Source organism: Eptatretus burgeri, chromosome 10 (assembly GCF_056783735.1).
Source record: "Eptatretus burgeri isolate ZD-2024b chromosome 10, Ebu_testis_v1, whole genome shotgun sequence".
Taxonomy (NCBI): Eukaryota; Metazoa; Chordata; class Myxini; order Myxiniformes; family Myxinidae; genus Eptatretus; species Eptatretus burgeri.
This window is the reverse complement of record NC_140970.1, coordinates 42,360,396-42,386,460: the sequence shown is the minus strand read 5'-3', so window position 1 is coordinate 42,386,460 and position 26,065 is coordinate 42,360,396. Positions and strand designations below refer to the sequence as shown.

General features: G+C 41.6%; 1 protein-coding gene and 1 long non-coding RNA gene across 2 annotated transcripts in view; one reads left to right on the top strand and one right to left on the bottom strand.

The window, feature by feature from the left end:
* MZB1 (marginal zone B and B1 cell specific protein) lies at window positions 1–24,756 on the bottom strand. The gene is made up of 4 exons (XM_085898029.1): window positions 24,426–24,756; window positions 23,469–23,572; window positions 5,225–5,329; window positions 1–1,044 (listed from the first exon to the last, which is right to left on the bottom strand). Exons 1-4 carry the CDS (start codon window positions 24,660–24,662, stop codon window positions 864–866), a joined length of 627 nt encoding a protein of 208 aa, XP_085754155.1. The 5' UTR covers window positions 24,663–24,756; the 3' UTR covers window positions 1–863.
* Window positions 9,425–26,065, top strand: part of LOC147018409 (uncharacterized) — a 53,206-nt gene continuing 36,565 nt past the window's right edge. The window contains exon 1 of the long non-coding RNA XR_015062373.1: window positions 9,425–9,498. This is a non-coding gene — a long non-coding RNA (uncharacterized LOC147018409). The remainder of the gene's footprint in view (window positions 9,499–26,065) is intronic.

The following is a 26,065-nucleotide window of genomic DNA, read 5'->3' as shown; positions in this document are numbered from 1 at the left end:
TAACAATATACACATATTTTATTGAGACATCCTGTATTCTTATGAAACAATGCTAACATAAAGCCCTCACTGCAACATTGCATTCAAAAATATATGTTCACAAGGGTGAACACTTTATATATTTGTTCACATTTCACGTTCAAATCTTACCAATGCAGCATGATGTTGTCGGTATCTGCACTGATATTCGACGTATGGAAACATAACTTTGAGGGACAGCATAATTAAGCACTCAGCCCATAACACCCGATATAATAGGAATCTGCAAATGACTTTTCTATTATGGAATGAAGCCAAAACAAGAAAAATGTGACTTCATTAATAAAAATACAACTAATTATTGTCTGATTATACATGCAATGTACAGTACAAGCAGGGCATTTCTGTTTAAAAAATATATATTTTTTTTAACTACTACCTGAATTCTCTAAAATGAGTGTAAACAGTGTAAGAGTAAAGATTGCTGATAATGTACACACCCAGTAATTTTATGTGCTTTCTATCAGCACAATAAATACTCAGCACTGTTTACGATTACAAACATTCATTTTTATTATTATTCCAGGAATGTCTGTCAATACAAAGCTGTTCGATGTATGGGTTCAGCTGCATATAACTTCTGGAATCATTCCCATCCTGTTCTTGGAAGACACGGACAACCTTGCATTCACATTTAACAAAGACAATGTTTTCTAAGTTATAAAATAACATATTTTTAAAAGCATTGATTAAGACTCATCCTCCCATGGATGATCCATTTACTTAACAACACATTCCTTTCAGCATTTTGTTTGCTTAGCAATTCGCAAAGAATATCTGAGCGTATTTTTTCCAGAGCATGTAAATTAGAACTGTTCTATAATTTACAGATCATGATCATGTATTCCTGTTGTCGCTCTCTTGTTCTTTTCCCCTCTCTTGCTGCAATTTCCTCCAGGTGTGTTGCAGAGGAAAGAAGCCAAGTTGCCTGGATCTTTCAGGAAAGCCTCATGCAAGTCTTCTTCTCCAATCTCTCCAAGGTAGCCATGACACATCTGTAGCATTCTGCAAGATCATTGTTCAGAAAAAAATTGTTATAATTTTATCAGCACATTCAAGCAGAATATCTGATGTCAACGTTTCCTTTTCCATGAGGGAAGCGGACAGTAATTTAAAGTTACTTTGCAAGGTTCTCAACAAGTTTGTATATCCTCAGCAAAGCCAAAGTATATATAAATAAAATATCATAACCCCCATGATTTTAGTATGCTTGGTGTTAGCTTAATGGTTAGGGTGGTGGGCTTGGGATCTGAGGATCCTGAGTTGAAATCCCACTCGGCTGTTGAATTAATACTAGGTGGGGTTGACTCTGCCTGTCATCCTTCCGAGGCCGGCAAAATGAGTGCCAGCATGCTGGAAAACTGTGAAGGAGTGGCGTCCCATCCAGGATTGTGTCCAATAGCCAAGGAGACTGCTTAGGCAGCACCAACGCTCTGCACAGAGTATGGTCCCAATGGATGGATGGATGATTTTAGTAATTTTTCTGTCAGGAGTTAAAGAGCCAGCCCATATTTCCAATATCTATGGGTATGAGAAACTGACTTGAGTGGTCATGTGACATGAAGAACGTTTGTGATATTTGCCAAGTTTGAACAAAATCGGACCATGCGATGTTTGGGGACATGTTTAAATAAGAAAATGGCTGTCAGTCAGCCATCTTGGATCTGATCTCGAAAAAAAATACTTGCCGATGTAAGCCATCATTCTTCATCTGTGTGCCAAGTTTGAACAAGATCGATAAATGCATGTCCGAGAAATGGTTGAGGACTTGTTCGACACCGGGTTTTTGGGGTTTGTTTGTTTTTTACAACTAAAATGGCTGTCAGTCAGCCAGCTTTGATTGAACCGTGAAACAAAATGAGGTGCTTATGTATACTATCATGTATGTGCCAAATTTGAACAAAATCGGTTGATACATGTCTGAGATATGGCTGCAGACGGACGCATTGACGGATGAAACCCAATCCATAAGCCCCCATTTCAGACTAAGTCCAACAGGGGCTAATTATTACTCTCATCTGAAAGATGAGTAATACATTTGTGTCTTCATCCAAAAACTTTTGGAATCTAGGACAATCCATCGCAAGCATATGCTCCCCTTCAATTCCCTCTATTACCACCAATGGCATCACAATAAGTGACCTGAACTCTTTGTTTTCCACCAGAAGATCGAAAATATTTTATATGGCCTTGACATAACCTCTACTTTGTGCGAAGAAAGCATCAGTGCTCAAGTTTTCAAATCTTTATCAGCTGAAATTGCACCTCCTCGTCTGCCTTCTTCAACACATCTTCCACAGCATCCCAGCCTCTTGGATGGTGTCAAATATTACCCCTGTCTGCAAGAGGAATGTCAAGACTGATTCACAAAACTACAGACCAATCGGTCTGCTTTCAGTGGAAATCAGGGTAATGGGATATGTAAATTATCTCAGTATCAAATCACTTACTCCAATGATATGATCATATTTTTGATCTTGTACTGGTACTTAATTGCAATGCCTGATGTTGGCTTAATGGTTAGGGTGGTGGGCTTGGGATCCTCAGATCTTGAGTTCAAATACCACTCGGCTGTTGAATTAATACCAGGTGTGGTTGACTCAGCCTGTCATCCTTCTGAGGTCGGCAAAATTAGTGCCAGCTTGCTGGTAGCCTGTAGCGGCGTGGCGACCTGTCCAGGATTGTGTCCAATAGCCAAGAAGACTTCTTAGGCAGCACCAATGCTCTGCACAGAGTTTTGTCCCAATGGATGGATGGGTACTCAATTGGGAATATGCTACTCAACCCTCTTTAAAGTATGAATGGAGAGCCTGCCGAAATAGAAACAGACATTACCTGAGCACTCGCTTTTACTCTCGCAAAGCTTCAGCCATATCCATACCTACATTCAGAACCTGTTTTAAAGTACTGTATATAAAATATTCATACATTCCTTATTACCCTCTTGTTTTTACCCTTTCCTCCTGTCGTTTTGCTCTTCTATGAGCCTTGAGTCTGGATAAAAAATTGGATACAGGACATCTATTTGTTTCCAAAGCAATTAATAGGTGTGGCAAAGAACAACTGAATTCCTGTTAAAAAAAAAACAAACAAACAGGAATTCCTGCTTTGGCATCACAAGAGGTGCTCACTAATAATGTGATTTATGTGTCTCCTTGCAAGAAATTAATGTGTAAAGTATTTAGTAATATTACATGCAACGAACAAAAGTGCCCATCACCAGTGATGGGAAAAGTTTAAGTTACTCTATCAATTCAAATTATATCACGGACTTTAAAACGGTTAATGGCATTGCAGTCTTGGTTTCACTCAGAGCCAAAGCTACTTATACCACCCACCACAAATGGGGAAATAAACCAGAAGACTAACTCATAGTCTTAGTCCTCGGGATAGACATCGTGTATGGATGGGGAGACATTGCCAAACGTGTAGAGTGACTAAAAGCATACTCAGGTGGAACAACCTATGAGAGGCCCTCAGAGCACATTCCATGAAAATATCTCCAGAAAAGGATCAAAGAAGAAACATAGTGATGGAAAGAGAGAGGTTCCAAGGATGATGCCAACTCCTGCCTCACCAGAATGTCAGCAAGTTACTGTATTCTGTCAAGGAGAAATAGGTGACAGGCCAAAGTACCAGCCCAAATATGGTAACAATACTCCATGAGAGGGCGTATAGTGGCCTTGTATACATACTCGACAGAGCATAGCAGCTGGAGGAAGGATATTGCTGAGCACAAATTAAGCAGCCGAAGCAATGAGAGGTTATTTTAGCTGTACCAGAGATGTACTTTTTCCAGCTGATGTTTGAGCTGATATGCAATCCAAGCAAATGGATACCAGTGGGTTCCTGTTAAGGTGAAGAATCCAAAGACAGGGTTGGAAAACAGTGATCTTGAGCTGGACACAGACGAAAAGTGAGTCTTCTTTTGTTCAAAGTAGCAAGCTCATAATTTCCCCAGTTAATCATACTCTGTGGGTCCTATCAATTCAAATGCCCAAGTGGCAATGGCCTGGACATAGGATGGAGGAGACATGATTTGTGAGCATGTAGTATACAGTGTTGTCACCTGTGAAAAAATACAATCAGCAGATCATTCATATGTATAACATGAACAATGTAGAACCTGACACAGAGCAATGAGGAACCCCAGCATTAATATGAGCAGTGGACGACTGTCCCTCATGTACCACAGAAATTTGGCGATTTTCAAGGAAGTCAGATATTGTAGCAATCAACTGTCCAGAGATGCCAAATAGTTTTAGCTTGTGGATGAGTCCGTTATTCCACACTTTGTCAAAAGCCTTTGATATGTCAAGAGCAACAACCTTGGCTTCACCATGACAACATGTTCAGTGATTCGGGAAAGAACATCACCAGTAGACCTTTAGCCTGGTGTTGGCTTAGTGGTTAGGGTGGCGGCTTGGGATCCTAGGGTCCTGAGTTCAAGCCCCGTTGGCTGCTAAATTAATTCACCAGGGGGTTGACTCAGCGTGTCATCCTTCCGAGGTTGGCGAAATGAGTACCAGTGTGCACTGGTAGAGGGGTACTGCATCAGCGACACAGTCGCGCTTCCAAGAAATGATAGCTACCCCAGCAGCGAAGCTGCCATGTGCAAGAAGAAGAAGAAGAAGAAGAAGTAGACCTTGAATGTTGAAAGCCATACTGGGCATCAGTTAGGAGGTTGTGGATTTCCAGATGACTCATGAGTTGCAGTTTGATCAGGAATTCAAAAACAATGGGTAGGAGGCTAATAGGCCGATAATTAGCAGGATCTGATTTCTCACTGGAGCCGTTGATGGACTACAGAAGCTTGCTTCCAGCTAAATGGTGAAGAATCCATAGGCAGGTGTCCTGAGACATGTCCTATTGGTCCTTTCACATTACATATTTGGGGATCACATTCCCATCAAGTTGTAATGAGGTTCTGTGGGTGATAACACCCGACAGTGCCCTTCTGTTCTCCAAGTGTCATCTGGGTAGCAATACAAGCGATGCCACAAAGTACCACAAACGATCGATTACTCTTTTCAAAGGAATAGCAACATGTATTCTTAACATCCACCCTTACATAGCATCGTCGAAATACCAACTGACAAGAAGTTCTGCAACCGAGTATAACATTGACATTTTTACAATAAATGTATAATATTCCTTTTTGCCAATGCCAATGACTATCACATACCTGAATGGCCACTTTCCTCCTCCCATCAACATCCCAAAAGAACTTTTGGTCTCCAAACCAGGTCCTGAAAGTCTCAGTTCACCTCCAACTTCCTTAACTCCATACCTGGAAAAGAAACAACATACCATAAATAAAATTACCTGCATGCCAATGATTTGTCTCCCATTCAAACCAACTTAGGCATTCATAGTCAGCACACATCACCAGGTGGTAGGCTGTCCGCAGCTACTGAGATTGTACCACCACCTGTCCTTTTGGAGCCTTTAGTGGAATATTGGTTCTGTTGCAAGCTCTTGGGGCAGGATGCTGGATTGGGAGGGGGGCTTGTGGGGTTTTGGGGTTCTACATGCCTTGTGGGTTGCGTTTCTGTATAATGCCTTAAAGAGGGTGCATTGGAGTCTGTGTTCCTATAGGCTTGCCGCCATAATGCTTGAAGCCTGAATCTGGGTGGAGCTCACTGGAAGGCTGTCTCATCATCTGGTGCACATTTTGGATCCCCTTCTTTACCAGTTCGCAACTGGCGGCACACTGAGCAAGGGATTCTGGGAGGCCTTTCCGAGGCCACTAGTTTTCACTGTTGGTGCCATCTGGAAAGCTCTTTGTTTATCTGCCAATTTCCCTGAAGCCATTCATTCATCCCCTCTTTACTTTACTGTGGGTCTTATCTCCCAGGCATGTAAAAAGTCTTCTCTGAAACATGTAATCTAATCTCTCAAGCATGTAAAAAGCATTTAGGGGGGAGGGGGGTCTTAGGGGTCTTTAAAGGCTGAAGTTGTGGATGAAAATAGCCTTAGGACAACCCCCAGGTCGGACTTGGTCTGTACTTGGCAGAGATTGTGCAACAGTTAAAGCGATGGTTGTTTCTTCCGCTTAATCGTGAGGGACATGGCATGGCACGACACGACACAGCAGCACGGACACGGCACGGCATCCTCTATCAATCATGGCGGATTACTTTACTGCACTATACAACTACCAAGGTTGGATCGATTATCGGCACACTTGTGGAAAATCGAAATTTATTCGCCCGTTGAGTTAAATTGTACCGCGATGTAACCTGTAAGTACAATAAGAATATGGGAGGAGGAGGAGTATGAGGAGTAGTAGGAGTATGAGGAGTAGGAGGAGTATGAGGAGGAGGAGGAGTAAGAGTAGTAGGAGTATGAGGAGTAGAAGTAGGAGTAGGAGATGATTATCCCACCCCCCGGAGGGAGGGAGCGGGATATTGTAATCGTCCAGTTTGTAACTTACGAAATCTTATATTGATGACTTCCGTCCTCTGTTTGTGTGTTTTTGTTTGTTTGTGTGTGTGTTTGTTTGTAGGCATGATAACTCGAATGGAAGAAGCTACCAATGTCAAATTACACCACGTGATTCAGGAGGGTGATGGCTAGCGCTGATTAGATTTTGGTCAAAATCGGTCAAAGGTCAAGGTCACAGTGAGGTCAAACATCCAAAACATGATAACTCGAGAAAAGTTACCACAGGTATTGTTGACGGAGCGTGAGTTTGGAAGATCGAGGTAAGTTCGGCGGAATTTGTGTGTCAATTCGTCGAGTTTCGGCTGTTTTAAAAATTTCAGTGTTATAAAATAATATTAAATAATTCCGTAAATTCCTGTGGAGAAATGGAGTATTTTTGCTTTGGTCGACATTACGAGTTCGTTTTAACTTCGATTTTAATTTTGTCTTCGGTTTTTGCAATCGCTTAGGACGCTTAACACTCAGTTGTTGAAATTCTGGTAAAAATCGGATGTTTTGGAGACGTTTTAAGATTGTATAAAAATATTTCACCCGCCGCGTCACGGCTCGTCACGTGGTGCAGCACACTCGAGCAGGCGTCGTTGAGTCACGTAAAGGTTTTGCGTATGCGCACTGACGTCATCGCTCTCGCCCCGGCGTCCTTTCGAGTTGGGGGGGCCGTCGAGTGTGACCTTTACCTTACGTAAATCCGCGGTAACTCGAGAACGGAAGAAGTTGATGGTTTGGTACAGAATCATAGTAGAAACTTCTGGTTTGCGTCGCTACCTTCTCTCGAGACAGCTTTTATTAGACAAGGTCAGAGGTCAAGTTGACGATTTCGTAAATACCAGTCTATGACTGCGTGTTACTTACGAAATCTAAAGATTTCGTAAGTATATTGATGACTTCTGTCATCTGTTTGTGTGTTTGTTTGTTTGGGCGTGTGTGTGTGTGTGTGTGTGTGTGTGTGTGTGTGTGTGTGTGTGTGTGTGTGTGTGTGTGTGTGTGTGTGTGTGTGTGTGTGTGTGTGTGTGTGTGTGTGTGTGTGTGTGTGTGTGTGTGTGTGTGTGTGTGTGTGTGTGTGTGTGTGTGTGTGTGTTTGTGTGTTTGTTTGTAGGCACGATAACTCGAGAACGGAAGAAGCTACCAATGTCAAATTACACCATGTGATTCAGGAGGGTGATGGCGAGTGCTGATTAGATTTTGGTCAAAATCGGTTAAAGGTCAAGGTCACAGTGAGGTCAAACATCCAAAAAAAGTAATAACTCGAGAACGGAAGAAGCTACCATTGGCAATTTACACCACGTGATTCAGGAGGGTGATGGCTAGCGCTGATTAGATTATGTTCAAAATCGGTCAAAGGTCAAGGTCGCAGTGAGGTCAAACATTCGATTTTTGATGGTTTGGTACAGAATCATCGTAGAAACTTCTGGTGTGCGTCGCTACCTTCTCTGGAGACAGCTTTTATTAGACAAGGTCAGAGGTCAAGTTGACGATTTCGTAAGTACCAGTCTATGACTGCTTGTTTGTTTGTCTGTCTGTCTGTTAGCAACTTTATGGCAAAACGGCTTTAGCAAACGCTATCAAATTTAATCCACAGGTGGGCAATGAACCTTGGACGACCCCACTGACTTTTGGGTCCAATTGGATCAAAGGTCAAGGTCAATGTCACGAAAAGATCAAAATGGTTTTTCGCTCATAACTTCGTCAAACATGATCTGATTTACTTCAAACTAAGCTTCTCGTGAACCTTATTCTATTTGTCACTTATAATCCTATCCATTCCTATCGTGAAAAATGCATATTTGTGAAGATCGGTAGGGTCCGAAGTTTTGGGGGTCATGGTCATCGGTCAAAATTGCAAATTTTCCATTTAAACTAAAACATGGTTACGAAAATACAACTTTATGGGAAAACGGCTGGCTCAAACACTGTCAAATTGTATCCACAGGTGGGTAATGAACCTCGGATGACCCCATTAACTTTTGGGTCCAATTAGGTCAAGGTCAGGTCACAAAAAGGTGAAAATCGTTGTTCACTCATAACTTCGTCAAAAATGATCCGATTTACTTCAAACTAAGCTTATAGTGAACCTTATTCTATTTGTGACTTACAATCCTAACAATCCTACAGTGAAAAATGCATATTTGTGAAGATCGGTAGGGTCCGAAGTTTTGGGCGTCATGGTCATCGGTCAAAATTACAAATTTTCCATTAAATCCAAAACATGGTTACGAAAATCATTTTACGGTCATAACTTCGTCAAAAATGGTTTAATTGACTTCAAACTAAGACTAAAATATTCCTTATTCTATTCCTTATAATCAACATTCAGGTTCAGGATGTATCAAATTTGAATTTGATCCCCAAAATAACTTTATGCCTTAAATGGGCGGGATTTGTTGTGCCTGGCACCACTTGTTAAGACTTTTAATTGTAAAATTACCGACTTTATCGATCAGAAGAAAGACAGAAGGGATAGATTAGCGTCGAGGTGGTCTGAGCTTTTGGGTTCCCCTTGAAGCTGTGTCAGAGGATGTGAAAAATGATATCAAATGTCCAGTCACACTCAATAATGAATCTTTCTGTAAAAAAACTGTTGGATGGATGGATGGAAGCTGTGAGGGAGGCAGAATGTATGAGCATTCTTGAGGTCGGACATACGTCGCAGTCACATGACTTCGCTTGGTAACACGACCGCCATATTGGCAAAGGGGAAAACAAACACAGCACCGATCGCAGACTCACGCACATCGTGGTTTTCTTGCACGCAAAGCCGAGTGATTTGTTTTTTTCTGTCTGTATTTCAGATAAATTGTTGATACATCGTGTTCACCCAAGTGTTTGCAATGTCTTATCAATATATATAACATTTGTCAGGTGATGCATTGGCCAGATATCGAGCCAAAATACAGTTAATTGGGCTTGATTCTTGCCCCCTACCAGTACCCTGGTGATTCGTGGATCGACACCCGAAGGAATGGCTGAACGTGCACTACCCGGGCGTATACACGTATCTAGTCAAGGCACCAGGTATGTAATTCAATTTTACACCAAGTTTTAACTGTGTATTATCAAATATTACTGTACTGGAGTGTTAATATATTATTTCAATTATTTATGAACTCCCGAGCTGACGTGGCTAGTTAGTAATAGTTTTAATTGACCTGCCTTGTCTGTACTGTGTGACAGTAAGTCATCTGTGCTAGTTGTCACTCACTGACCTAGCAAGAATGTCAATGAATGATTAAAATATTGCTCACATTCATTTTGTATAAATTCTGTCTTATCCCTTATTGTAATTATGTGTGTGACTGTGTTAATGAGCGTTGCCGTATGTGAGTGAGCATGTGTGCCTGTGTGTCTACGTTTTGTAATAATGTAGCAGTGCGTGGCTATTTCTTGTGGCTGCTGAGTTGAAGCGCCTGGGCTGAGGACAAGACTGCAGTGAACTTAAAGGAAAGGCTGACACATTGTCATTGCATTTAGTTTGCAAGTTCTAATCCTATTAATGGCAATCAAGGGCCAAGGCATTAATGTTTTTGCATGATGCACCATTGCTTAATTGCCCTGGTACTATTTTAATAACTTCTTCTTTTTCTTCTTCTTCTTCTTTCGGCTGCTCCCGTTAGGGGTCGCCACAGCGGATCATCCGTATGATCCGCATAGTGATTTGGCACATGTTTTACGCCGGATGCCCTTCCTGACGCAACCCTGGTCGCCTCTTACGACACAGGGATATGGCACACCTATTTTAACCAGGGTATACACCGGTCCAGTATACTGGTACTCATTTTAATAACTAACCACAGAATATATTTTTCTTTTTAATCTCAGGAGTGTTTACACTTGAGGCAATGAAAAACTACCGATCACTGGAAGCCCACAAATTTTTTGTGTCATGGCTCTAAGCCACAGAAGTCTCCTCTCTGGTTCAGTAGCCCGACTTGGTATGAGAAAAAAGGAGAGTTCTGAATTTTTTGCCTTGTTATTAGTACAACTGAAAATACAGCAACTTTTCGGCATTGTTGCAAATAATAATGTGTAATAAAGGCTACGAAAGAAACAAACTTGGAACAGGTACGAGTCGAGTGCCGTGCGATAGCGCTAGCGCTCGCGCTACATACACCGCTGCAACGCATAGCAGGGCGATCCGAGCGGATGAGGTACTTTGTTTTCCCCTTCGCCAGCGTTGTTATGCGAACATTGCATTATGGGTCGGCGAAGTTCCCGGATGTCCGACCCCGAGAATTGTAGAGTTACATTTCTCAAAGCAAGTTGATCCTTCACAGAGTTATACAACGCTATTGTTAAACTATACATCTTCAAGGGACAGGCATGGTGTGGCAATTGCGAACCGGAACGTACGGTATGGTATGGTACGGTACGGTACGGTACCAGATTTCTTTGAATTACCACAGCACGAAAACGGTGAACATATTATTTATTTAGTTTGGTTCCAATTGTGCATGGAGTCAAGCCAGCTGTGCAGTGAGCCAATGAGTGGGAGACACAGCTCGACTAATTAGGTGTGCTGACCTTTGGCCGTGTTTTACAGTTTGTCATGTGATATCTGTTAACCAATAAGATTGCATATAAATGAAAAAAAGATGTTTGGTACTACAAAACTTTAATGTAGACTTAAACAGACATTTTGAAGGACATTGTCATAAAAGGAAAACCACAAAGCTTTTAGTTGTGCTCTCTTCTGGTGAATTCGCACAAAGTCACTGAGTAATGATGAAGAACAGTCTAATAGACGTCTGTCAACTCCAAGAGTGATTTTTCACCTCTTGACGTCTGATTCCTGCAGTTAAGAAGGATGTTCTCCCTGCCTCAAAACTATCAATATTATTGATGAGTTCAAGTGCCGATGTAATGCTCGGTATGTAGGCAGAACTACCCAGACTCTGACTGACAGAATCAAACAGCATGTCCCTTTGTCCAACAGGAAAAAACACTTGGTACGTAAATACAGCCGGGACGTGCTTGTAGGAAGGTCTCAGCATCAATCCCAACATCGTGTGCATCTGCTATTGGACAGCATTTGATTGAGAATGCAAACTGTGTGCTGAACATTATAATGTGGATGCATTCAAGATATTGAGTAGAGGACGAAATATAACGCATCTCCGAATACTAGAAGCAATATTTATCTATTTCATGGACCCGATGATATGTCGGCAAAAAGAGTTTGTCCACTCGCTTTGCTTATTTGTGCAAAGAAGAAGAGGAACACGAAGTCATCTCACGATCACGGATGGTTATGAAGAGGATTCTACAACAACTTGAGCGGCTCCGCCTCAGACTCTGCAACGTCCAATTGGAGAGCTGAACACTGAACAGGCTCCTCCCACCGAGACCATTGGCAGTGGAGAACATTCGATCAGAATTGACTTTGTTAATAGGTGTCTATTAGACTGTTCTTCATCATTACTCACTCACTTTGTGCGAATTAATCTGAAGAGAGTACAATGAAAAGCTTTGTGGTTTTCTGTTGATGATAATATCCTTCAAAATGTCTCTTTATGTCTACAAATGAAAAGGCCAGAAAAGTGATTTTTAAAGGTTCAGGTGGTAAATGAAAATACCCTTAGGACAATCCCCAGATCGGACTTGGGCTGTGTGCCAAATTTGGTGGTTATCGGTCCAGTGGTCCTTGCAAAAAACGTGAACAAACAGACAAACAGAGACAGACATCCGATAAATATTATTTATTAGATTCCTTGATCTATAGCAGCTATCTGCTGCTATGGAAACCCACTATTCTGCTCTGCCTGTCTGTCTCTTTGGTAATAAACATTTTGTTCATAAAAACCTGTAGATGGTCATTCGAGGTGCGGGACTTCGCCGTGAAGCGCGAGTATATTGGCTTTAAAAATCTGGTAAGGGGCCGATTGGGGAACGTGCATTTAAAGCCCTCTTACATGAGTTGATTGACACAGTTATATCAGAATGAGTTGATTCATCACATTGGTCACGGGTTGTTTAACCCCAGTTTAGGGTCACGTTCAAAAATTACGTAATGATATTTTTTCAGGAGGCATGTACGTGCTTGATTAAACCTTACTAATAATCTTTGTTCAACATATGATTAGATTTTGGGGGGTCCATCCATCCATCATCGTGAGTAACACTCGACCCAAACAAAGCCAATGGAAATCTGACGTAACAAAGCCGGACAGTTTATAATCAGCAGAGGTCTACCGGCCGAATGTTTGGCCCACCAGACAACAAAGATGGTGGCCATATCATTTTGTCTGGGTGCCATGGTGGGTGGAGTCAAACGACAGATGTATGTGTGGTCCGGCAGTTGTTTGACCAATGGGTTCACATTTCAAAAATCGACCCCCATCAAGAACCCCCAATGCGAAACTCTTGTAGAACTGTGACATGTCACAGGCAAAAAATGACAAGTTGCCAACACATTGCTGAGCTTCGTAATACAACTCAGAATTTTGCTTCATGAGACTAACTCCTAGTATTACCAGTTACCGAAATGTCTGAACAACAAGAATAATTTGTTGAAATGACCTGGAGGCTAAAACAAGTTACTCATTGCTATATTGATACCCGATAACAACTTAATCTTCGTGCCAAACATCTGCCATTATTTACTCAACATGTAAATTGTAATCCTAAACCAACTAAGGACAGAATTGTTCAGTTCATCCAATGTGTGCTCGCACAAACACAGTAATGCTGAATATTGGATTACAGCTAAACCTGCTTAAATACTTTTACCAGAAGATGGGATATCAGCAAAGGTAGAGAGAGAGATAGAGATAGAGATAGAGATAGAGATAGTCTATCTCATAACCTGCTAATAAAAATGCCACATTACAAGCTTGCTGTAAAATAAAATGTCTCAGTGTACTCTTACATGAAATTGTCCTAAATAAGTAAATAGCTTTTTCAGGACTTTTTACGAGTTTTATATCAACCATTTTTGTCTTGTGGATGAAGCCATCAAAGCAAAAGTGATGTGAAGGACTGGAGTCGATATAAACTTCTGAAAATCCATATATCCATTGTACACTGCTTCGCTTAGGTCTTGTATAGTGGGCTCTATATCGAGGTCTACAATCATTTTCTGTTACTCATATCTCTGGTTTTGTTTTTGTTTTTGTTTTTTGTAAACACGGTCGAGGCTCGTGTGAGAGGAAACACACAGAACGTACAACAAGGGGAGCAGGAGATGAGGGGCAGGAGAAGGGAAGGAAAAAAAAATAGTGTGGAACAAAGACATGAGGAGATCTGTGGAAGGCAGAGAGACTGATGGGGCAGGGTACACGGGGTAAACAAGATGGACACGGCATGGACTATCAGATCCTTACATGACAGAGACTTTCTGGAAGAAAAGCAGGGAATTTGAAGGAGGTGGGTTTGGGGTGGATTAGCAGGGGTAGAAAAGATCATGGTTTTGGATGGGGGAAGATAAGAGATGCTGGTGAACAGCTGTTTTGAAGACCTAGAAGGAAGAGTGGGATTGAAGAGAGTGTGGGAGTTTGTTCCAAAGGTGGGGAAAAAGAGGAATGAAAGCGTGAAGGTGATTTGTGATTCTTGATTTTGGTAGTTTTACCAGAAGGGGGTTGCTGGTTCGGACCTTGAGCGCCCTGTGGAAATATGGGGAGGGACATATCTCAGACAGTGCAGGGGGGCAAGGCCGGAGAGGAGATAGTAGAAGACAGAAAGACCACCGACCTGCCTGCAGTAAGAGAGTGAGAGACCCAAAGAATCAGCTTCACCGCGGAAGATACCGATGATCCTAAATTCCTTGGTTTCCACAGCATGAAGCCGAGAAAGCTGAGAGGTGGGAGCACCAGCCCAGAGGAAAGAGCAGCACTCCATCAGGCTGCAGACGAAAGCTTTGTACATGGTCAGGAGCTCAGGTGTGCCAAGGAAGGAATTTGCACGATGGAGGATACCCAGTCGGCGACTGGCTTTGGAGGCCATCGTGGAGATGTGGCTTTTCCAGGAAAGATCATGGCAGATAGTGAGACGCAAAAGCTTAAATGAAAGGACTACTTCAAGAGGATTGTTGAGAAAATAGATGGGGTTTTGGGGGGTGGGTTCCAGATGGTCCTTTCAAAGAAACATGGTGAGAGTGTGAGATTTGTCAGGATTGAAAGACATATTCCAAGTGTTTGACCAGCTGGTGATTTTATCCAAGTCCACAGAGAGTGAAGAGGCTACTGCCTGCCGATCAGAGAGATGAGATGGTACGGCAGAGGGTAGAGTCATCAGCAAGGAGATAGAGGATTTTCCAGGGAATCTAGAGATCACTGATTAAAACCAGATAAAGCACAGAGCCAAAAACACTGCCATGAGGAACTCCAGCCCGGACAGGAAGAAGGGATGAAAGAAATCCATTTAGGGCCACATGCTGGCTGTGACAGGAGAGGAAGTCTGCAAGCCATGAGTGGAGATTGCCTTGGATACCACAAGAAGAGAGTTTTGTGAGCAGTGCGGGATGCCAGACCATATTGAAAGCTCACGATATGTCTAGTGAAATGGCTCTGATCTCATGTTTGGCATTTAGGACCTCCATATATTGTTGGGGAAGCAGAAGTAGCATGTCTAGGGTTGAGTGACCTGGTATAAATCCAAATTGATGGTTCTTAATTATGTCATTGGAGAAGAGGAAGGATTTGATGTCAGAAGTGATGATGGATTCCATGACCTTGCTGATGATTGGGAGCAGGCCAATTGGTCTGTAGTTGCAGGGATCAGTTTTTGCACCTTTTTCTGCAGAGCGGTAACGTTTGTTGATTTCCAATTTCCCAGATGGATTTAGGAGACCAGTCCTGAAGTGCAACAAAAAAAAAAACTCCAACTACGCAAGTGCGAATGTCGAAGCAAGTCAAATGTTATGACCCACAAATACACAGGGTCCGCAAATAGCGAATCCATCAATAGCAGGCCGAGACAGCATATACTTATAAAAAGTTTGCTCAAAATCCCATCACTGGTTCACAAGTTAGCACGGTGACATTATTTTTACCAAACCGGACCTCTGACCTCTTGCCCCCCCCCCCATATAATCACTTAATCTTTGTGTCATTATAGATAGTTGCACCAAGTTTGACTTTGATCTCTTCAGCCATTCTTAAGTTATAGTGGTAATGAAAACCTATCATGGACGAACGGATGGACAGACAGCTGGACAAATGGCCAACAAAAAAAACAATGCCTCCAGCGACTTTGACAGTGGAGGCAAAAAAAATCTCATATCTGGATCTTCACCAAAACTACACTCTGACTGAAAGACAGCTATTTTGTTCCTGTCACATCTCTCTTCTCCATTCTCAGGCTATAGCCCCAGATGATATGACTGTCTTTCTGCTGAAAAACTCTTCACCACTTATTTTGGCTATACCCCTCATTATCAATAGCTTAATAAAATCCCCTCGAAATCGCTTCCTTTCTAATTGATAAAGCCCTGTCTCCTTCAGCTGCTCCTCATAGCATAGTCTAACTAGCCCTGGAATAAATCCTTTAGCTCGACACTGACCGTTGTTTTTGTTGTTTTCTTCTTTCTTCTTTTATTTTCATGATCTGAGGCTTGTAGTCGAGCACGCGCACGCGCGCGCACACACACACACACACACACACACACACACACACACACACACACACACACACACACACACACACACACACACACACACACACACACACACACACAACATAGCCTCTGAGCTTGGGGGACGTGCCGACATCACTACAATGGCGCCGTGTTTCTCAACACACTCAGCGGGACAATTCCGAAGGGAAAATTTCTTCCTCCCCATGGATGCCATACTTGAGGGATTGTCAGTGCTCTTAACCTTTTAAATGCTGAACGTCAAGCTGGAAATCAGACCGTACCATTTTTAAAATCTTTACCATGACTTGGAGTGAACGCTCTAACCATTACACACCGGGTCTGGTTAAATACCTATTTTATCTATTCTTTGGCAGCTTCGTCCTTCCTCAGATGTGGTGCCCAAAACTGAATACACTGGATAGTTCATAGAACCCATGCAGTGTTCAAGTATATAATTCAATTTAAATAAAATAATGCTTTTAAAGATTGTATAAAATATATTCCAGAAGTTTACCACACCTCATTTAACATGTGTTATTTCACAAAGCTGGGGGTTTGGGGAAGCAGGAAGATGGTGATGTTCAAGTATGACTAATGATCTCGTGTTCAAGTATGAAATTAAATTGAAATATAATAAGGATTTTCAAGGTTTCAGAAAAAAACACATTTTTGGAGGTTTACCGCTGTTGAAGCAGCGTCTTTTACACCACCTTATTGAACACGTTACTTTTGTTCTTCGTACCTGTTGTTTGTGTCCTTTATGAAGTCACCAAAAACAGAAAGCTTCCTGTTTAGAATAATTTTCAATTTTGTTTGACAGCCAGCCAGACAAAACAAAGTACAGTATCTCATTACTCTCTTCTCTATGCAAGTGTGATCGGGACAAATTCAGGGACCAAAGTGCTTCAAAACTGCAGGTTTGTTTTCCGATTTCATATTCAAAATACATCAATCAATTGAAATCAAGTTGTGTCTGGATCATAAAATGACGTTTGTAGATGGACGCTGCTTCCTTTGGGAGAGACCATTACCAGTCCCAGCTCATGACAAAATGCACCAATTCTCTGTTACAGTATAGTATATTGAACACTATAGTTATCATAGATGTGGGGGGAATATGTTGAAACATACATGTCTGTTGGTTTAAATAATAATATAATAATGACCGTTTTTACAGCCATTTTTCCCTGCTGTGCAGGGGTTGGCTTTTTCTTGAGGCAATGTTTTATGGCCGGATGCCCTTCCTGATGCCAACCCTGGTCGCCTCTTACGACACACAGGGATATGGTACACCTATTCTAACCGGGGCATACACCGGGACCAGTACACTGGTACTCATACATTTGTGTGACAAAATACATTGAAACTTGGTTGTACTCAGGGTGTGCATGGAATATTCAACTAAGCTGTGATGGCCACCCCCAACTTGTGATTTTACTTTTACTTGAAATTTGGGAATTATCAAAAGAAGTCCAAAGACATCATAGATGTGGGTCAGTTATAATGCACGTGCTAATGCAATCCTATACCGCTGAACAGAATCGCTTGAAAACTGGACGTTATCGTGAAAAAATAAATCGAATAAGTTGTAAGGTTGTGCTTTTTAAGGGTCTGACAGGCCATCGGACGTAAGTAAAGGTGGAAATGCCGCCATGATGCAGAAAGCATGCCATTCGATCTGGATGAAATGTCAGGGCGGGTTGCCCCATCCACGAACTGGGTCCCAAGCTCATGGCAGCCGAGCGGGGAGGAGCTGCCGGAGACAGTGGCATCTCAGAAGCAGGAGATAGTAGAGGCTATAAGAGGGTGTGAAGGCGTGGCTCAAACTGCAGGGTGCCAGTTGCACAGGAGCTTGCTATGAAGCCTGCAAGCAGACTCCTGGGGTTTTCTCGATAGCATGATGCGTCAGCTGAGCACAGCCTCCAGACATGCCCCCACTGCAGGCCTTGTCCACTTGTCCTCCTTGTGAGGGCTCTGACTGGTTTGCAGCTGGCCCATGTCTCCACCTGGGACCAAGCTGCCTCCTGCTGGGTTCAGCGAGAGCATTTATATCCTGTCAAATTATCTCTTATCTATCTATCTATCTATCTATCTATCTATCTACTGAGGTGTGAATGAAGGCCCATTAAGTGATTAGACAGATAAGGATCTCTGTGCATCGACTTGTGTGGGTAGTGGGATTGATAATTGCACTGCTTCTCTTTAGTGTATTCCCACCCCTTTTGTTGTCCAATACACATTACAAAATCCACTTTGTCTCAAGGTGAATTTGATTGTCTCAATTGCTATAAATATCAGTTATATGAGTTATACAGTTAAAGGACAAGACCATGCCTGAATTCAGGCAACCAGCGCTTGGGTTGCCACTTTGGGTTTCCGGAAGCATGGTACCTATTATATGCATGGTACCTATTAAAGAAAAGTGTGTCACCTGACTGGCTTGGGTGTTCCATTGGAGTACGAAAACATGGCAAACAGTTTTGAGTACTTGCTCAGATCACCCAAGCACCCGCATCAGTTTGCCTGTGTGACTGCTTTGATGTGGTATGTCGGGAATTGGACTGGACAACTTGGAAGAACCCACAGCTACATATGTATAGATTAGTGCTGGGCTGATATCAGAACCAGTCATTGGCAGACGCAGATATCAGCCATTTTTCGATAATTTGCATCAGCTGATTGGAGTCAGTGTGGAATAACGACTACCAATTAAAGGACATAATGTATACAACCAAAAAACCTTCTTAGTTTTAACCCTTGTTTAGGGTGAATTTCAATAAACATATTTTATAAACAATGTTGAATTATAGATGTTTCAAGGATATATGCATAAACATTATTCTTTATAAACAGCTGCCAATCGTCGTGTGACGGGTGGAAAAAAATTTTGCTCTGTAATTTGGAAAACAGGTTAATATGGCAAATGGATCAGAAATTGGGTGTTATTAAATTTATTTTGCTTTGAAACACACAAAGAGAAACCACATGATCTTTCTAAAACATACGTGATTCAGATAAAATAACCAATTGCTTTAGAAACAGCCACGAGAACAAAGGAAAACGTGATCGCTCGTACTTTACCCTACTTCCTGGCTTAGTATGTCTTGACGTCATGTTCCAAGCGTACTGTATATCATAGCATCAGTTAAATTTATTTTTCACATTTCAAAGGTGGGAGGACTGACAGTATTCTGTAGTTGTTTTATAACACTCTAGTATAACACAACACTCTCGTAGTTGTTTTATACCCTTCCCCAGTTCTATGCCTCCTCACAATTCTATCTCGGAGTTCTACGGACAGTTCCTTGGAGGTCATGGTGGAGTTTCTGCTCTGACATGCACTGTCAACTGTGGGACCTTGTATAGAAAGGTGTGTTTCTTTCTAAATCGTGTCCAAAAATTGAATTGGCCACAGGTGGACTCCAATCAAGTTGTAGATATCTCAAGGATCATCAAAGGAAATTGGATGCACCTGAGCTCACTTTGGAGTGTCATACTGTCGTGGCCAAAAATATTTTCAAATAACACACAATTTTCTCTGAAAATAAGTTGAAATTGACAAAAGTATTTGGTCATTAGAATGGGGTTGAATACTTATTGATGCAAGACATTTCAGCTTTTCATTTTTTTTTTTTAACTTTGTAAGAGTTTCCAAAAATATGTTTTCACTTTGTCATTATGGGGTATCTTGTGTTGATCGGTGACAAAAAAATTCAACTTAATCCATTTTAAATTCAAGCTAAAACACAAGAAAATGTGACAAAATTTGAGGGGTGTGAAGACTTTCTCAAGGCATTGTGTGTATATATATATATATATATATATATATATATATATATATATATATATATATATATATATATATAATATTGTGTGTATATTTATATACATATATATATATATATATATGTATATAAACACACACACACACACACACGAGTGGGATATGCTTACACATTGGATGCAATAATGAACTGTTTCCCCATTGTATCAGGCCGCTCACCTGCATTTTTTTTTTTCAATTATTAATGTTTTCATTTATGGACGCTTTCCGACAGTTCTGTGATTTCTTTTTTTTTCCTGGTGTATCAGCGTTGATGTCCGTCGACACGCAAAATTACCGTGCTTCCCCATTGTCTCAGGTCGCTCACCAGCATTTATTTATTGATATTTTCATTTACCGACCCTTTCCAATGGTTCTGCGATTATTTTTTTTTCTGAGGATTTTTTTCCTTTCCTACAACTGTTTCTATCCAGCGAAAACCCTTCGTGCCAAATGATTTATTGGCTTTGATGTCCATCGGCACGCAAAATTTCAGCTTTCTACGTCACCCGGAAGGTACGAAACTTTAATATCAGTCAGTCAGTGAGTCAATGAGTGAGTGAGCGAGTGAGTAGGTAAGTGGTTGGAATGAGCTTTTTGTATATATATATATATATATATATATATATATATATATATATATATATATATATATATATATATATATATATATATATACACATATTGAGGTACCCGTGCTCTGCACAGGAGGGGGCTCGACAGCTGGTTCATTTAAGACTTGGGCAAAAAAAAAACTTACTGCAACTGACCCCAAAAGAAGTAAAGTGGGTATTTTTTCCATGACGTCACAATTGCAAAACTGCAAACTGAATCTGTGAATGTCATGGGTGGAAACCCTCACATTATTTCCTGATTCTCCTTTAAACTCAATCTCTCTATATTGTCATTCCAATCACAAATTAATACTGTACCATTAATACAATGTTACAAACACTCGTGAAGTAAACGAAGAGAAACACCACTCTGATGTTATATCCAGATAGGGTGTAGCTTCGCACAGAGCGAAACTCAAAATCATAGTTGAATTGAGGAAAACTCCCACCCACTTGAGGACATCCACTGGGACCCAAAACCGTTCCACATAATGTTTGGTTGGGCTAGTCCCAATACTGAGGGAGTAGTTCATGGTCGGACAAACAAACAGACGGATGGATGGACAGACACTCCTGCTTTATAATACCAGGAAAAAAAAACATTAAAAAAAGAAAATGTAAAAACTTAGAGGGATGCAATCTTAAAAAAAACAATCAAACAAGGAAGGAATGACACCACATTATGATGCCACAGTGCAACACCATAATCCTCTTATGGATTACTAACACGACAACTTTTGATATTTTACTTTTGTTGTGGGATTGTGATGGATGAAGAAGAACCATGAAGAATGACACCACATTACAATGCCTCAATATGACACCACAATCTTCTTATGGTTTATCATCATGATCAATTTTAATGTCGTTTCATCACAATCCCACAACAAAAGTATAATGTAAAATATATTGCCGAATTGCAACTTCAGATATTGTCTCGGAAGTTGCGATATTTTCCATCATTATGTTGATGAAGTTGTTGCAGTCGAGCAGGAAAGGCAAATAGTGGAGGTAATTGGACATTCCCCTTGAAGCAACAAAGTGTAAATCCATCCCCTTTTCCTGTTGATTAATTTGTGAAATGTTTTGCAGAACAGTACACGTATGGTGAGGTCATAAGAATATTAATCAGGTACTTTGTCCGGATTAATTACGGCTGCTGTTATATGTGTTTGCTGAGCACGCATTACCCTCCAAAGTCTTTGTTGCTCGGTTCTCTGCAAGTCTGTGTTGAAGTTCATCAGCCGTCTCATTCCTCTGCCTCATTCTTTTTCTTGCTGCATCCTGTGCAAGTCTGTGTTGAAGTTGATCAGCCATCAAATTCTCCCGCCTCATTCTTTTTCTCTCTATTTCCTGTGCAAGTCTATGATGATGTTCATCAGCTGTTTCATTCTGTTCCCTCATTCTTTTATTTATTTTGGAAATAGGTAGTTCCAAATACAACGCATCACGTCCTCTGGTTTAACATCTCTCTGATTGATGCATCGCTCTGCATGCCAAACAACAGAGTGGTAGTTTATATCTGGGCTGGGATTCCAACCCTGGCAAGGTAGCTCAAAGCCAAATGTGCAATACTTTAAGAGTCTAAGCTATTTTGGCATACCATAAAACAACAAATGCAATGCAATTGATTATTTGAAATAATACTTTACTTTTACTATGCTTAAGACGTGTGACGTCATTATATCGAGGTCATCCTGCTTCACACAGGAGCTATTTGCTTGTGTGATTCTGGGATCAATGAGTACCTAAGACTTACAACTTTTTATTGTGACTACCTACATCTCAAGAATGAAACATTTATTGTGACGACTATCAAAAGAATACAGGTCAACTGGAAATGTCCCTGGGAAAAAGTGTTGTGGGCGGTGTATATGGGCATTACACCCTTCTTTCCATCAAAAACCGAAACTACTATTTTTGTTAATGCATAGCATCCAGGACATTTTTAAATTAAAGATTTAAAATAGACTTATTAAAGTGGATGTGTACATAATTTCTAAAATAAGAACTAAAAAATATCTCTCAGGAATTTTCCTTCAAATGTTTATTTTATTTTAGATATAGCCCAATCCAAATCCCAAATCCCCAATCCCCAATCATCCCCCATCGAAATCCTCGATCTTTTCTTCCCCCGATAATCCACCTCCTTCAAATTCCCTGCTTTCCTTCCTGAAAGTCCCTGTAATGTCCATCTTGTATACCCCGTGTTCCCCATCGCATCCCTCTCCCTTCCACAGATCTCCTAATGTCTCTGTTTCCCACTATTTTCTCCTTCCCTCTCCCACCCCTCTTGTCTAATGCCCCCTTGCTGTGCGTTGTGTGTTAGCCCTCATACGAGCCTCAGAAATGTAGAAGAAAGAAAAAAGAAAACTTTGATAAAAACTTTCACTCCAAAAATAGACCTGAATATCAATACAGCAACTTCCCATGAAATAAATATATAAAATGATCATAATATATCATAGATGCAAAGGACAAGTTCCTCATATTAGCTTAAACTTAATGGTTTGTGTGTTCTTATGACGTCAATGAATGTGCAGGGATAACAGGATAGCCTAGAGATATGCACACTCGCCTCTAAACTATCAAGCCTGGGTATGAATCCCAACCCAGCTATAAACTGTCATCACAGGCAGGTGCTTCATCAATATGTGTGCCGTCCCTCAGATGGACGTGAAACGGACGGCCCATCTGCCATCATTTGTTGGTGGACCTTAAGGATCTCATGGTGTCCTTCGCGAAAAGTAGGCGAGCTATCTCCGGCACCATAAAAAAAATCCCGATTCCTTCCGTAACCAGCAGAGAGCATTGCATCAGGGGCATAGCCGTGCCCTCTGCCAATGATGCTACCCCACAGTCTTGTGCTGCACACGAAAGAAGAAGAGGAATGAATGTGCCTATGTAAGCATTCACATACTCCAGGATATCTATTGATTCATCTGGTGAGTTATGTTGGCAACGCTTCTGCACTCACTCTTCCCACGACTGCGAGCAGCACGAATCCAGTGTGTCCACCAGCTGGGACTCGAGGAGATTGTTACCAAATTTGTTGTTGACCTTCTGCAGGAATTCTTGCATCTGCAAATAAGTAAACATTTTCTCACGTCTTGGCTGATGCAGAAATGTAATGAAAACATGACAGCATCACATCCTTCAAGCCAGGCATATTGTCCGAAGCAATTAGCACAAGTGGTACTGGATAGGAAAAAAACGCCTCTCCAGCCCAGGTTCAATACAATACAACTTGGATAACAGGTGTTACCACTGCGGGTTACCACCCTCACCATCAGCACTACTACAGGTGATTATGGGTCGCATGAGTATTTCAAAGACAATTGCATGACCTGCAGGTCACTGGACGATACCTGCTAGAAATAGGGTGATGATGCTGATGCCCATGAATACCTGGTATGAATGGCAATTTACTGAACACCTTGTATGTTACAGATACCTAATAGTTCCCATCGTGTGCTGCCTTTTTGGCTGCTGGTTGCATCATTAGTTAGGGGCACAGCTATGCCGCTGATGCAGTGCCCCTATTACCAGAACACTGGTTCTCATTTCGCCGACCTCAGAAGGATGACAGGCTGAGTTAACCCCCTGGTGTTAATTCAGTGGCCAACGGGGATCGAACTCAGGACCCGAGGATCCCAAGCCACCACCCGAACCGCTAAGCCAACACCAGGCCATACCTCGTAGTTGATACTGATTCATGCAGATACCTAACAGAGATGGCATTATGCACGGATAGCTGGTTAGTGATGAAGCATCAAGTGGTGCTTGATATGCAATGTTTGTTTGCAGCAGGTTAATACGGGATAGGCATGTCTGGAGATAGGTGGTCGAGTATCACAATATACAAGAAGGCCCACCTGATAAGTCAGACGGTATGAGCAGGTACTTGGTAGGTAATGACGTGGCACACGATTACCTGGTAAGCTATGGCACGGCACGCATCGCAGCGCAGGTGAGTAGGCATGTGTTGCGAGTGACCCTCCTCGTCGTTCAGCTCAGGAGTGCTCAGACTGATGGTGTGCTCGTTCTTCGATGCAGATGACGATGGCCAATCAGATGATGTTTTGACCCTCCTGGAACCGGAAGCAGCATGGCTCAGAACAATCAGCATGAGCATGTGTCTGTACATCTCGTGGAAAGTCTGACGATGCATCGCAGCTTATTCATTGCCCAGCCAACTCAACAAAGAAACTGCCATTACCGTGGGTGGAGACATGCAACCGGATGAGAGCAGCCTTGCCTTCTTCAATTGTTGTGTTGTCGCTAGTCCCACCCCTAGCCACTCCTCCGGCACGGGCTTTGTCGAATTAACGTGACAACAGAATAGCGACCAAGCCGCATAATGATCATTATTCATGACAAACAGCTTTTATGACTGTGGTTATCAATTGCACTCATAAAGTGGCGAAGAAGACCAAAATTATTGTGAATGTACAGGTGGCAAATATAACTGTTGGGGAAGTTAGGTCACTGGTTTAAATGTCACAGGAAGTCAGTGCCCCCCCCCCCCCCCGTTGATGTCACAAAATATGTAGTATATACTGTACACTTGTACTTGTACAGTCGCACCACTTCTGGGGTCTCGTTTGAGCGTCATATGTCTGTGAATATTTGCAATGGAATGTAAGAATTTTCGTTTCCCATAGTCGTGAATTTAAAACATATATATATATATATACACATATTGAAAAATGTGACCACATTATTGATATAATTTCAAGGAATTGTGGGTGCCATTATCAAAATTATCTCTCCACCTCCAACACCGAAGGTGGAGGAGGTAATGTTTTCACCGCTTTCTGTCTGTTTGTTAATTGCCGAAATCCCAATGTTGGTCGGTTGTGTGTGTCATTCTGTGTGTCTGTCTGTCTGTTTGTTTGTGCGTTTGTTTACTCTGTAGCAGCCACACCGTTTCAGCGATCATGACCAAACTGGGTACAGACATCGGCCATGGTCCAACTTAGACACTTGTCGTTTTTGGTGAATCTCGGTCAAAGGTCAAGGTCACCGAAATACTCTTATTTTCGCAATAACGTTCGCTAAAATGGTCGCATCAACTTCAAATCAAATCCAAAATGTGCATCTTCCAATACTGCATCCAAGCATATGTCTCATTGGGGTGTCACACCAACACCCTTCTTAGCGGTCGGGGGTCGAATGTCAGGGGGGTCGGATCAAAAATTTCAAATTGCGATTAAAAAAAAACGCCATTTCAAGTCCGATTGACTTCCAAGTTATGATCATGACTAAACTAAGTGCTATAACTCATAAGAACCAAATTGATTTCCAGGTTTTTGTTTTTTCAGAGCTCATGGAGATATGACAAAGTTATTCCGGCAATTCCTTGCTCAACGAGCAATTTCATTTATTTGTTTGACTCTTTGTTTGTTTGTGTACAGGATATCTCAAAAAGTTATGGATGGATCCGGATGAAATTTTGTGGACAGGTTGGGTGTGTGACAAGGACGTACTGATTAGATTTTGGTGAAGATCCGGATCTGGATACGACTACTAGAATTTTAAAAGTGATTCTTCACCATTGAGAGATAGGGCTAA